This window comes from Xyrauchen texanus, chromosome 10, assembly GCF_025860055.1.
Source record: "Xyrauchen texanus isolate HMW12.3.18 chromosome 10, RBS_HiC_50CHRs, whole genome shotgun sequence".
NCBI classification, from domain to species: domain Eukaryota; kingdom Metazoa; phylum Chordata; class Actinopteri; order Cypriniformes; family Catostomidae; genus Xyrauchen; species Xyrauchen texanus.
This window is the reverse complement of record NC_068285.1, coordinates 8,330,660-8,345,828: the sequence shown is the minus strand read 5'-3', so window position 1 is coordinate 8,345,828 and position 15,169 is coordinate 8,330,660. Positions and strand designations below refer to the sequence as shown.

General features: G+C 37.0%; 2 protein-coding genes across 2 annotated transcripts in view; both read right to left on the bottom strand.

The window, feature by feature from the left end:
• Positions 1-12,336, bottom strand: part of LOC127650386 (NACHT, LRR and PYD domains-containing protein 3-like) — a 125,294-nt gene extending 112,958 nt beyond the window's left edge. The window contains exon 1 of the mRNA XM_052135784.1: positions 12,191-12,336. The gene's annotated coding sequence lies outside the window, so the exon portion shown is untranslated. The remainder of the gene's footprint in view (positions 1-12,190) is intronic.
• LOC127650797 (uncharacterized) overlaps positions 1-15,169 on the bottom strand; it is a 66,164-nt gene that overhangs the window by 11,114 nt on the left and 39,881 nt on the right. The window contains 7 exon segments of the mRNA XM_052136435.1: positions 1,833-2,003; positions 2,159-2,332; positions 6,362-6,726; positions 6,728-8,133; positions 8,291-8,375; positions 9,258-9,396; positions 10,266-10,327. Coding sequence (XP_051992395.1) covers positions 1,833-2,003; positions 2,159-2,332; positions 6,362-6,726; positions 6,728-8,133; positions 8,291-8,375; positions 9,258-9,396; positions 10,266-10,327 — 2,402 coding nt within the window.

Below are 15,169 nucleotides of genomic sequence, written 5' to 3'. Positions count from 1 at the left end.
TTGCTTCAAACATTTTGAATCTACTGGGCTACAGTAGCTGTTTGGTTGAAATTATGTTCCCTCTGATTAAAAAAAATACTCTTTATGACATTTCAGAGCAAATACACAAATATTGATAAATAAATAAAATTGGCAGAACATAATTGAGATATATTATACAGTATATCAACTACCTTCAGTCTCACTGACTGTGTTATTATTATGTATTATTATATGATATTTCATGATGTTTCAGTGTATTGTTTTTGTTTGTCTGTGGTATAAAAGCAAATTCTACTGTATATCTGCAGCAAGTTTCTTCCTCAACTGAACATTTTAAGAAGATTGTCCTAAAGAGCTGGTCAAAAATGTATGCAGTTATCATTTTGAACTGTGATGTCACAATCAGAATAACTTGATTCACTTGAGAGGAAACAGACTCAGCAGAGGGAGCCCATCCACAAGTACACAGTAGTGGTCGACCAATACATCGCCAAGGCCGATAAATAGGATGATCTTCTGACATATTTAATGATCGCCTTGGCCAATATATTTCCCCGTTTGCCGACGAAAATCGCCTGCTTGCATGTGAAGTGTCTGAGACATATAAACAACCAGTCATAGTTTGTTTTGTTGTTACATGCCATCGTGTAACTACAATAATATTCCAGTGTGCAACAGAGTGTCATTTAAACGGTCCTCATATCAGAAACTCTGATACCGTTACATCTTTTTTTATTTTAATATTGACTTGGTACCAAAGTACTGGTACTTTTGACACCACTAGTTCCCTGTAACTTTTAACTGTCTTGTCTAGTGACAAAAAGGCAAATATCAATCAAACTATTATCATTTACTCTCTGCAAATATGCACATATCCAATAAACCAACATTACACAACTTGAGCCGATCAAGCATCCTGTTGAAAGCTCATATATCTTCCTCTGAATCATGTATTGTAACTGTCCTCAACAGCTCCCTGTAACTTTACTTATGATAAAAGGCAAATATCAATACAAATTCTATTATATACCGTCTGCAAATATGTGCATATCTCGTTTAAACAGATGCCATTCACGAACCACAAGAGAATCCAGTGTTTTCTTCCCGTCGAATGCTCATCTAATATCTTCCTCTGAAGCGCAGTATTCCATCAACCAGAATCAAAAACTTCAGTATCACGATCAAAAGTTCCTCTCGTTCACAAATCATGTAGTAGGCGATACAGGCTGTTTAAAATGTTGATCTGCACGAGCACGTGAGTGCAACTTCAAGGCTGCGTCGGAAACCAGGAAAATGCTACCTCTGGAGGCTGTATACGAGGGTACGATGAAAATAAGGTGCTTTTCAAACTGTTCGGATAGCAGTTTCCTTAAGTGTTCATTTCATTCAAAACAGCTGTCAGTTAAGCCATTAAATGATTAGGTAGCAAGTCAGCTGCCTACATTTTGGGATGCAGCCCAAGATGGGATGCAGCCCAAGATGCATCCCAAAAGCACTTCACGTGTGCTTTAAGTAATTTTCTTATTCACTATACACTGTTTGTACAATTGGTTTGATTCTGTATTTTTGAGTAAATGCGATTGGTAACGTGGACATGCCATTTATGGTTGCTGGATTACTGTATGTACTGTTATTTCCTTCTTCCTAATATATTAACAATTTCTTCACTTTCATCAATACATTTCTAAAATTACTAAAAAGTGATGACTAAACAAAAATCTGAAGAAACTGCTATCTCCCATTTAAAACACAATATTATCTTTTTTTGTGTTTGAAATTTAATAAATATAGTGCTAAATAAGAGTTTATTCATATAATGTTTAGAAAAAATTCTCAAAAAGCAAAAAGACCTCAGTATCTCCAGTGTACAGTGAGGACTCCTCAGTGCATCAGAGAGCAGCTTCACTCCTGAATCCTGCAGGTCATTGTTACTCAGTTCCAGCTCTCTCAAGGAGTTTGATGATTGTAGAAATGAAGACAAACTTTCACAGCACTGACCAGTGAATCTACATGATGCAAATCTAAAACAAATAAAGAGACAATTATTAGAACACAGTTTTATAAAATAAATGGTAATTCCAGAGTGAATGCTCCACAGTTTGAGAAAAAGTGTTGTGACAGACACTAAGCCATATATTGTTTCAGTGTCAGATTATTTCTACTGAAAATCACTGACCTCAATATTTCCAGTGTACAGTGAGGACTCTTCAGTGCATCAGAGAGCAGCTTCACTCCTGAATCCTGCAGGTCATTATTACTCAGGTCCAGCTCTCTCAGACTTGAGGAGTTTGAACTGAGAACTGAGGCCAGTGCTGAACAACTATTCTCTGTCAGATTACAGCCCATCAGACTGAGAGAGAATTTACAAGATAACAGTGTGTTAAGATAACACTATAAGTTTTAGTGAAGGCTTCTCAGTACAGCTGTTGGGTACAAAGTAAAAATATATTCTCCCCAAGAAATGGGGCCACTATGTTTGATTGCTCATCGGTGTTTGTAAATTGGTTAAGTACTTCTACTGTCAAGATCCGGTCTGGACAGCCTTACTTGTTTTGTTCTGAAGTTCTGTCTGTTTTGGTCCATGTGTGCATTTGTTTTAAGCACATGGCTTTGTTTGTGTTTGTGTCAGCCTTGTGCACCCTCCTTACTCCTCCTCCTCATTCCCCCTTGCCACACATCCTCATCTGGTCCTCGTTGTGTTGATTGTCATCATCTGTTCCTCATGTGCTCTCCCTCTACATATTGTGCCTTCTACCCTCTTGTGTCTGTCAGATTGTTTTGAGAGTTTGGTTAGTCAGTCATTCCTAGTCGGTTTCGCTGGTTGGTGTCTTGTTAGTTTATTTTCTTAGTTTCATGTTGGTTCTGTTCATTTTACAGTGAGAGTTTTTGGTTTGTATTTTGTTCTTTTTTTTATTAAAGCTCTTTGTTCAGCATCCCTGCAAATTGGGTCCAAATTCCTGTGAAATATTATGACATCTATGACTTTTTGTCCCGAAAACATACAGTATGTGAACATTTTTGCATCAATTGCAAAAAAATAACGTGGTGCCATCTGGTGATATACATGGGCTGTAATAAGACACGTGACTTTTTGTGACATTTTACCTGTTACTTAAGCCTATTCCAGATACTAATTATGGTTTTAACATAATGTAAACAACAAAATTATGTCACTCTGACATCATCGTAAGCAACAACTTGCTACAAAAATAAATAAACTGTTTTCAATGGCAGCAAATGTGGGTGCTTCTCTTTCATAATGTGGCCCTGTTTTTTCAGGCCACCATGTAATACACTTGGCTTTAAGCTGACAAAAGCAATGTACTCATTATCAATCTTTTAAAGAGAAAATAACTTGCGCTCGTCCTCTATTGACAACATTTCTGGTAAATGTAAACAGTGATCAATGATGCTCTCACCAGTTTTCCTGGTGCATTTTGAGCATTTATAGAAAGCAAATGTTTTAGTGCACTGGAATGATTTTGCGATTGGGACAGCTCTAAAAATGGCTGACTCCTTGACCAGTGCCCTGATTAGTGAACTAGAGCTGGTTAAGATGCACCCAATAATTCAATAGGTATTTTCATCTGTGGCTTGCCTTACCGATCTGCTAGATTTACCGGTTGCAGTCAGGGGAGGAGTTGAAAACGGGTCATATGGGGGTTAGACTTATGGATGTCTCACGGGACTGAACATTCTGCCGGTGTTTGTATTCTGAAAAACAGCCATTGACCAGGAAAATAAAAAATGGCACTCCATGTCAAAAAGGTTGCCGACCTCTGGTTTAGAGCAGTGGTTCTCTCCCGGAGGGGCGCGAGTAGGCTACGATGGAAGGGAAAAAAAACTGGAATTTTTTATTTTTTTTTATCACTAAACTACTGTCATAAAAAGTTATAGTTTTGTATATACATAACTCCTGAATAAAACTTCAAATGTGTTTGGACTGATTTAAAAAAAAAGTTTTGAACAAATTTGATTGGTTTGTCGATAGTGAGCGCAAATGCAGGTGATAAGCGGTTTCATTAAGCGAGTCATTGAGTCGTTCATTCAAACGATTCGTTCAAACGGCCGATTCATCAAGAATGAGACAGATGTTTGTGAGTGGGTCATTGAATCTTTGACTCAACCGATTCGTTCACAACACTGAATCATTCAAAACACGATTGAGTATTGCTGTGAGATGCGCTATGGCTATGCTGTGATCTTTGTTTGGATTCATCGGATCTATTTTCGCTGCTAAAATAGACCAAAACAGTCATTATTTCGTCTAAAATGTAAGTGACTTATAATATAAAAACACCACATTTTGAAATTTAACTGCAGTATGTCAATTTAGTTTATTTGTGTGAGCTGCGCTCATAGACTTTAGAAAACGGCGCTCATTTGTTTGATTTCAACCTGTCTTTGCAAGGCCGCGAAACTCATATTTTGCTCCTTGCAGACAAAGTGCACGCCTTCACACAAAAACTAGACCTCTAGCATGGCCGCATCAGTCGAGGGAACTGCGCCATGTTCCCCAGCCTTGCAGACTTTATCACTGATGCAGGCATGTCACACGATTTCTCCTCCCTATTTCAATCAGCGTCTGAGCACCTGTCAGCAAAGAGAAAACAATTTGCGACGTACTTTAAAGAGGATTATCGCTCTTATGCGTGGGTTCGAGATCCGTTTGTGTGCACAGCAAACGAGCTATCAATTGATATGCAGGAACAGCTTATTGAGCTGAAGAGTGACAGTAGACTGAAGGAACTCTTTAGCTCTTGCCCTCTTTCGTCATTCTGGGCAGCATTGATGCAGGAATACCCTGAACTCTGTGACGTCGCCTTGAAGATTCTCCTTCCTTTCGCATCGACATATTTGTGTGAGGCAGGATTCTCAAAAATGACTGCACTCAAAACGAAATACCGCAATCGTGCAAAAAAATTGAGGATGATTTGAGGCTATGTTTATCAAACATTGAGCTAAGAATTGAGGATCTTTGCAAGGCAAAGCAGGCTCAGGTCTCACATTAACATCACCTACCAGCAAGCGTCTGTAAAAAATGCAGATGATGCCTACTATTAGGCCTAGTAATAACAACAATAATAAAGCATAAATTAATATCAGAGGTCTGGTGCCAATTCCCAATTATAGCAATAGCCTAGTAATGATGATAGGCCTACTACTACTCATAATAATAATAATAATAATAATGCCTGCAAGCTCACATTTGAAGTCTGGTGCTACTGCCAATTATAATAATAATTATAATAATAATAACAACAATAAAGCATGGGGCGGGGGGCACTGGGGCCCCAACTGCAATGAACCAGCTTTGGGGGGGCCCAGCTTGCAAAAGGTTGAGAACCCCTGGTTTAGAGGATATATATAAACAGAATGCTGAAGGTGCTTTTACTGGTGGGATCAACTGTTGGCAATTGTTATGCGACATATGATGAAAGTTTGTCAATCAACATGCAGACCTAACCAGCCCAATTTTTTACTGGCCGAATCTTCCCGATTGCCACTCCGACCCTGATGAAGTCGAACACCTATTGATTACACTTAGATGAAAAAATTACCTACATATGATAAACACAATATTTACCACCAAATTCTCTTTTCCTCTGTGTACAATCTTCTAATTTAACAATAATGTCACCTCAGTAAATCAGTCAACAAAGATAAACACTTGACATAAAGCCGTCTAAACTAATAATTCATTACCAGTCTAAATAAATGTTGATCGCTATATTATTCACATCTTAATGCAATTTTATATATTACAGTATAACATCATTTAATATAGTTTTTAGTACAATCCATTACAGGATAATCAAAAATAAACATTGCAGGAATAAAGGAAGCTACAATATGACAATTAAATGACTAAAGTATAAAACAATCAAATCCTTAAAATAATAGTAATAATTATTCAGTATTATATTATAATAATAAGCTTGACTGGGTCCCCCAATAATAATTCAGTATTGTATAATATTTAACTGGGTTTTTGCACATCATGTTCATTCAAGAAATGTTTAAGTAAAAATATTATGGAATTATGATTTATTTATTAGGCTGATGTGTATTATTGTATGTGGAAGCATAAATACAAATTATTAAGTATCGTTTTGTATTTATTTAGTGGAAAACATGCTTTTGTTATACTAAACTAGATTTTTTACTTTACATTAAACGTTTTGAATCTATTTGGCTACAGTGTCTGTTTAAAATTAAGGTTTCTCTGATTACAAAAAACAAAAACAAAAAAAAAACCACATGAAACAAACATCAAAATATTATAAGGGGTTGTTTGTAGTCTAACATAATACAAATTAAATTTGAACCTCTGCTATTTAGTTACAATAAAGTGAGATTAAAACTCTAAATTACTCACTCAGCTTTTCTGGATGCTTTGACCACCGGCAGCAGCCTCAGAAGACATTCATGTGATGGATCATATTTCCTCAGATTAAACTGATCCAGCTCCTCTTCTGAGTTCAGCAACACAAACACCAGAGCTGACCACTGAGCAGGAGAGAGACGGACTCCAGAGAGACGATTGATATCTCTTCTGTTCACGTATGTTTGTACTTCCTGCACTAGAGAATGATCATTGAGTTCATTCAGACAGTGGAACAGATTGATGGATTTCTCTGGAGAGGGATTCTCCCTGATCTTCATCTTAATATACTCAACTATTTCCTGTTTGCTCTCAGAGCTGCTTCCTGTCTGTGTAAGTAGGTCTTGTAATGATTGTCTGATTGGACTTCAGTGACAGACCCAGAAAGAATCGAAGGAAAAGGTCCAGGTGTCCGTTCTCACTCTGTAAGGCCTTGTCCACTTCACTCTTCAGGAAATCAGTCATAGATGACCTAAACTTACTGAAGAGACCAGATGTTTGTTTAGAAAAGGAAACAAAAGCATACAGAGCAGCGAGAAACTCCTGAATGCTCAGATGCACAAAGCTGAACACCTTCCCCAGGTGCAGTCCAAACTCCTCTCTGAAGATTTGGGTACAAACTCCCGAGTACACTGACGCTTCTCTGACATCAATGCCACACTCTCTCAGGTCCTCCTCATAGAAGATCAGATTCCCTTTTTCCAGCTGTTGAAAAGCCAGTTTTCCCAGAGACAGAATCCTCTCTCTAGCCTGCTGAAGATCCACCTCACATTTCCCATCATACTTCTGGCTCTTCAGTTTGCTCTGAAAGATCAGGAAGTGTGTGAACATTTGAGTGAGAGTCTTGGGGATCTCTGCACTCTCTCCTTCACTCAACAGTCTCTGGAGAACAGTGGCTGAAATCCAACAGAAGACTGGTATGTGACACATGATGTACAGGCTTCTTGATGATTTCATGTGTGTGATGATTCTGTTGGCCAGACGCTCATCTTTTATTCTCTTTCTGAAATACTCATCCTTCTGAGGGTCATTGAAGCCTCGTACATCTGTGAGCTGGTCAACACACTCAGGGGGAATCTGATTGGCTGCTGCTGGTCTAGAGGTGAGCCAGAGCAGAGCAGAAGGAAGCAGATTCCCCTTGATGAGGTTGGTCAGCAGCACATCCACTGAGGCCGATTCTGTCACATCACGCAAAATATCATTGTTCTGGAAATCTAGAGGAAGTCGACACTCATCCAGACCATCAAAAATGAAAATGACTTTGTAGTCATCAAGGAATGTTTTCAATTCTCTCAGTTCTTTTGTATCTGTGAAAAACTGATGAAGAAGATCCATCAAACTGATATTTTTGTGCTTCATCAGATTGAGCTCTCTGAAAGGAAGTGGAAATATGAAGTGAACATCCTGATTTGCTTTTCCTTCAGTCCAGTCCACAATGAACTTCTGCACAGAGACAGTTTTCCCAATTCCAGCAACTCCTTTAGTCAGCACAGTTCTGATGGCTTTGTCTTGTCCAGGTAAGGCTTTAAAGATGTCATTGCATTTGATTGGTGTTTCCTGTGTCTCTGCTCTCCTGGATGCTGTCTCAATCTGTCTCACCTCATGTTCATTATTGATCTCTGCACTCCCTCCCTCTGTGATGTACAGCTCTGTGTAGATCTCATTCACAAGTGTTGAGCTGCTTTGATTTGACATTCCTTCAGTAATTCTCTGGAATTTCTCTTTTAGTTTTGTTTTGAGTTTTTGTTGATGCACAGAAATCAGTTCTGATGTAAAGAGGAAAAGAAATGGGAATTATTATTGATGTTGATGGTCATTAGACATTAAGTTTATTTTCTTTCACTAATATTGAGTGAATCCAGACACTGTGTGTTTCCTCTGAAGGTGACGTGATGTAATAGTGATGTGAGTGCGAGCTCTTACTGGTTTGAAGTGTGTTAGTGAGGTCTGTCTGCTTCATCTTCTTCAGGACGTGCAGTGTGATCTTCAGAAACCCCTCTCTGACTCTGCTCTGACCTTCATCCTCCTCCTCCTCCTCTCTCTCAGAGCATGCTGGAATATCTGAAATCAGTAGTCTCTTGAAACTCTTCAGCTCTTTCTTCATCAGAGAGATGATTTTGTGTTCAAGTTCCTGAAATCAGTGAACATTCAAACAAATCTCAATTCAGTAACAGAGAGGAACTGAAGGATCAGTGGACAAGAATCACCACTCATTTTATTTGTGCTTTAATTGTCTTGAATTCATCAGTGTTTGTGTGTGTGTGTGTTATTAAGATGAGGGTGAAGCTTCTCAAAATGATGTGTATGAGAGAGAGAGATTTGACAGTGTGTATTAAATAAAACAGCCTATAAGGACAGGAATGAGTGTGTGTGGTTTCATACAGACACACACACACACACACACACACACACACACGTAGTGTTTCCATGTTTTATGGGGACTTTCCATAGACATAATGCTTTTTATACTGTACAAACTTTATATTCTATCCCCTAAACCTAACCCTACCCCTAAACCTAACCCTCACAGAAAACTTTCTGCATTTTTACATTTTCAAAAAACATAATTTAGTATGATTTATAAGCTGTTTTCCTCATGGGGACCGACAAAATGTCCCCACAAGGTCAAAAATTTCGGGTTTTACTATCCTTATGGGGACATTTGGTCCCCACAAAGTGATAAATACACGCTCACACACACACACAAAGACAAAGATCCCCCATTTAGTCTTAACAGACTGTAGGGGCAAGTGCTGTTAGCGAGCACCTATGAAGGCCGGAACGGTACACAAGGGGGTGGGTGGCCAGCACCACACCCAAACGCCTTTGTCTCCCCAGTGGCAATGTTTACACACCAGGTACTCACACACACACACACACACACACACACCTCAAAAATGGAGTCCAATGGCACTTTCCCAGCAGTTGACTCTGATTCATCCTGTTTGTTTCTGTAGTTGATCAAAGACTCTCCTGAACTGAAGTTAACTGGTTGTTCTATTGACCCGTCACTCTTCATGGACACACAGCTGGGTTCAGGAGATTCTCCATGAATGACACTAAAACAGCAATTAAACAGAGTTTAGTTCATGTGTTTTTTTAGTAATCTGAAAACATAATTTCAACATCCAGTGCAATAAAACACATTTAATGATGTGTCTTATATATTATATGCCACAGAGAACTTGCAATGTTTAGCACAAACATCAACAAAGTTCTCATATAAACAATAGAGCTGCTGTGAACAAACATCTCTAGAATAGGACACATTTTTATTATACTTGCCTATTTTGTATTTATTTTAGATTTACAGTTATACAGTTATACAGAATTACTGAACAAATAAACCTCATTGCTCAAACCTCAGATTCATGTCATGAATTTTGATAGATGTGATCATAGATTGTATTTTTTTTGAAAGCAAAGACAAAATGATCCACAGTTTATTCCTCAGACACTGCTGTTGTGCTGACTATATTAAGAGTTTTGACAGTGTGTTCTCAGGATGGAGACATGTGTGAAAATGATTGTAAAAACTGTAACATTTAAATGATAATGCTGCATCTCTGTCTTTTATCCCCTTTAAAAATGATCTGATCTTACGTGGATTGTGTTCATAACATAGAGTATTTAATTTAATTTAATTTTAGTATTGTTCCAACAGTCACCATTTGTTTTAACAGTCATGATGTGTGAGCAAATATTTTAAGTTTATTTTAAACAAATGTACACATCACATGTACTGTATATATGCATGATAGTGGCATATAATCAGTATTGGACCAATTGATAACATTTGTTTTAACTGTTAAGTTATTTTATACACTGGATTCTTTCTAATCGTCCCTCAGACTGTGGTGTACACGTTCATACTGTCAGTCAACATGAGAGTCCTCACCTCACATCAGCACAAGGGGCTCCTGAACTGAATTTAAGTGGATGATGCATTGACCGGTCACTCTTCATGGACACACAGCTGGATTCAGGAGATTCTCCATGAATGACACTAAAACACAACTGCAATTAAACACTCTTTTCCTCTCATCGGTTTCCCAGTTTTACTCTTCCCAATATTTCTCTCTTCTTCAAGGGAGGTAACATGTTCTTTTCCAGTGTTTTCAGTGTCAGTTTGCCATTGAAATCATAATGGTTATTGTCGTAACCTCCATTCCTTAATGGAAGATGTTGTGTCAATGTAGTGACACTAGGGGTCCCTATAGAAAACAGCTGAACCGTGTTACGTGGACTGCTGATGCAGGTGCAAGCAAGCTGCTGTGTGCGTAATAGCAGGAGCATCAGTCTGCACATAACCTCCCCCAACGCCCCAAAAGACATTATGTATTTCCCCACATCTATGCAACGTAACTAACATGGGAGCAGGCTGCGCCAGCCCGCGTCCTTTTCTCTCTATGTTTTTCTCTCCAGACAGTATTAGATTCAGCTGGGGCCAGTTAACGCTATTGTACGCACTGGGGAAGGTGTGACCCCACAGAGGCCACAACATGCCAAGAGGAGAGGTTAACATGTGGCGATATGTCATGAGGGCTCAAGAGTCGCACATGGAAGAGGCGCGGTGGAATTTCCTGCCATTCCAGCTCCTTTTATACCTGCATGTATGGGAGAGTGATATGCAAATTCTACTTGCCAATTCTCATTGGCCTTTTCTCAAAGAATGGGAGGTATTCGGGGCTCTTGACTCCACTAGTGTCACTACATCGACACAACATCAAGTGAGTGACAGAAGGGGAACAATATTTATTCTTTTTAGTAGCAGTGATCACTTAGAGAAAATGACTTTCCATCTTTCCATCTTGAGAATATTTTTGGTTTAGGACAGTGAAAAGCAGCACACTGGAGATTGTAGTTTTCCTGAAGTTTCTCTGTAAAGTTGTGTGCAAACAGTTCGAACATGAGACTTCTGAAATACATGCTAACCAGCTGAACATTGCTGATTCTCACACACCTTGTGTGTTTAATGGAAGATGTCGTGTTGTTGTTATGTTACACACAGGAACTGTTTGGTCATGTTTAATGCACAGTCCTAGTTCAACATTCAGCAATTTCACTTCTGCTTATTTGATGAAGATATATTTGAGCACATGACATTACACAGCAGATCTAAGCATGTCTGTGACTGAATCAAACCGGTCTCACTGTCATCTTACTGTAGATCTCACTTTACCCTAAAGCTGTTTTCACATGTTTATACTTGAGATAATCCAGTCTGTTCTCATTTCTCCTCAGTGTTTTTATACTGTAGTGTTGTGCAGCATATCAGAAATATCTATCAGTGTATTTTATTAAAGCATTGAAATCCTCTGACCTCTTGACCTTCCCTGTGTCTGTCTGTCCACTGAGATCCTTTGTGGAGTCCATGACATCATCTGAACAGTCCACTGAACACCTGTCAACAAACGGGACATCATCTATATTTGTGACGTGTTTATTTGTTCAATACTGACACATATTTGTTTTTATTTGTCCTCTAGAATATTCCATTAGAAATGAATCAATGAGGTTCAATTGCAGACTGTCAGCTTTTATGACATGTTAAACACCAGCATAAAGAGAAAACATCAGAAGACTCAACAGAAGAAAACAAAGCAACGTTTCAAGTCAATAGAAGAAATAACATTTCAGTGCCAAAGAAACTGAACACATACTGACAATTCAGATAAAAGAGCAAAAGTCTCAGTATCTGTTTGTTCTGCTGTGATTAATACTTAGATATCTGTTAGATGTCTTACTGTAGCTGATAGTTTGAAAGGTTTATTATTGTTGTCTTGTGAGTTTTGGTTTGTTTAACAGCAGTTCAGTACTCACCTGTCAAGAACTGTTGATGTTCCTCTTTACTGACTAGAATATCACCTACAAAATACTTCACAATGAATTTATTGATTGTTTCAGACGATTCAGTGGAACAAAAACTGTCAAACTTTCTCTGTTTCTCTCGTCGTCTAATTTTCTACTCGTCACTAAATAGATCCTGTTTTAATAGTTTATCTTTCACCTGAGGAGGAGGAGTCTGAAAGAACAAACAACATTTAAAGGTGCAGCAGGTGTTTCATGCTCTTAAAGGGATAGTTGAGCCAAAATTACAAATCTGTCATAATTTTCTCACCCTCATGTTGTTCTAAACCCATATGTCTTTCTTTCTTCAGTGGAACACAAATTATCTTATTCAACATTCACTTTCATTAATGGGTAAAAAGATTCAGTGACTGAGGCCTAACATCTCATTTTGTGTTCCACATGATAAACTGGTTTGGTACAACATGAGGGTGAGTAATTGATGACCAAAAACCTGATGATGTAGCACCAACCAAACACCTCAGTAATGTAGTAATGTTACATGAACAAATAAAAGCTTAACAAGTGTGTGTGTGTTACTGTGTAACAGAGTTGTATATGGCAAGTATTTTGAGCTGTAATTTTTGGTATTCTCTATCAGTGTTTGATGTAATGAATTACTAAGTTATTAATTACTGTAATTCAATTTATTTTTAATTTAAAAAAGTAATGTAATGTATTACTCTTAATTTTTCAGTAATTTATTACAGTTACTTCTGATGTAATTGTGTTAAATACTTTATAGGCTATTGAACAATTCTATATAAAACTATAGTGAATAAAAATTGGAATTTAACCTCTATTGTTAAATGTATGTTTTCATATTTAGCCAATAAAGTCAAATGTATGTTTTCTAATTTAATGCCGCCCCCTTAAAATCTTTGCAAGTTCATGAAAAATGTATTTGATTTTATATGATTTATTTGAAAGAATTAAAAGAACGGATAATCTCAAACTCTTCTGTTTCAGTTTCAGTTCAGCATTATTGACATGACAGTTTTATAACAGTATTGCCAAACATTACAAAGATGTTTCTATTTCTCTCTCGGCAACAAGGACCTGTGATGTGTTCCTCTATCTCTAGATCATGGTCACTTAGTCTATATTTAGACACAATCATTCTTTCTTTAAACTGTTTCATTGATAATCTTTTGTAAATTTGGTATTTCTGTTTAGGACCGAATAGTGCTGAAGTTTGTTGTGGAGGTCAAATTCAGTTTTAATGTTTCATCTTGATCATGTTTGAGGTTTTTGTCAATTTCTTTAACAATAAGTTTAGATTTGTAATTGGATATTTTATTTTCATGAATAAGTTTCAGAGTGAGAATATTCAGAGGGTTTGATACAGCAGGTTTTGTTGGAGACACTGAAAAAATAATGTGCTGGATTTGCTTAAAAATATTGTGCATCATTTCTGCATCCCTCTTTTAAACAAATTCCACTAGAAATTTGAAGCAACTTCCCCTAAAATAAATGAAGCTGCTATGACCAAATGAATGAGCTTCCATTCAAACATGTGTCTTAAAATACTGTGAAACACCAGCTAATATATTGAAGGTTTTTTTTTTTTTTAACCCATTTTAAGCTCATTCAGCTCAATTTTAAGTGCTATTAGCAGCTTCAGATTTTAGGTTCTGTTCATTTACTTTCAATGAACATTAAAATAAAATGACCTGAAGAAATAACAGACAACTGCTGAATGTCGAAGGTTTTTATTGTTGTTTACAAATGTACAATCTCACAGAGATATTCATGCTCTCCTAGAACCGAAATACATTCTCAAACACAAAAATAGTAACAAAATCATGATGATAAACAAAAACAAGTGGGCTATGCAATGACTTAAAATAAATCTAAATAAACTATTTAAAATGCATTTTAACAGACTGCAGAAATATATGCAGAAAACTCTCTGAACTAATACTGCAACAAAACCAGAAAGATTTTGTAATTATAAATGAAACTATTCATTCAAAAGATCTTTTATACTTGGCCAGACATTGCCATCATCAAGATGCAACACCATTTACTGTATGACATCACAAAAAGAAAGAAAAAATGTCAGCGTCTTTGGGTAGCTGATGTGAAGGGCATAAAGTAGCCCAAAAGTCAGTGTACTGACCCATGTTTTGACAAATGCCCCCAGCTCATTTTCAAGGATTTATTGTACTTCCAAAGTTCTGGTCATCATTCATTTGAATTGAGAGGACCCACAGAGCTGAAATATTCTACTAAAATTCTTAATTTGTGTTCAGCAGAAGAAAGTCACACACATCTGGGATGGCATGAGGGTGAGTAAACGAGATAATTTTCATTTGAAACCCACAGCTATTCAACCACTGAACCAAATACAAATATATGAATGTCAGTGGATATGTTAAAATGATGCTATATATATAAATTATGTCATCATGTGTCTCCTACTTTTTTTTATTTTATTTTTTTTTAACCTTGAAAACCTCTGACTCTTCTTTCAGTTATAGTTGTAGACCTGCCAGGACTATTATTTATATGATGTTAGACAAAACTGACAAGGTAAGCAACATTTGTCATTTAAGATTCACAACAAGACAATTTTCAACCGCTGCAAACCCTGCTACATATTGCAACTGTATTATACTTCAAATGTGACTCAGAACTGTAAAAATACATTTATTTTTACAGAGAAAATACAGTTTAATTGAACATTAATATTTTTTAATAAGTGTTAAATTCTAATGAAAATTAATTTATTCACAACAATTTACAATTTCAGCAAATATTGCTCAATGAAAAAAAAAATAATAATTTTAGGCCTACTTATAAAGTTGTTTTAAAATTGTTATTTCAGTTTATGGTAAACGTTTGGCAGCCGTTTTTGTCATGCATTTACTGTTATTTTAGAGTGATTGACAACCAGAAAGCCAGACGATGATTGAACAAGAAGTGTGTGCATCATTTGCTCAAGCAGTT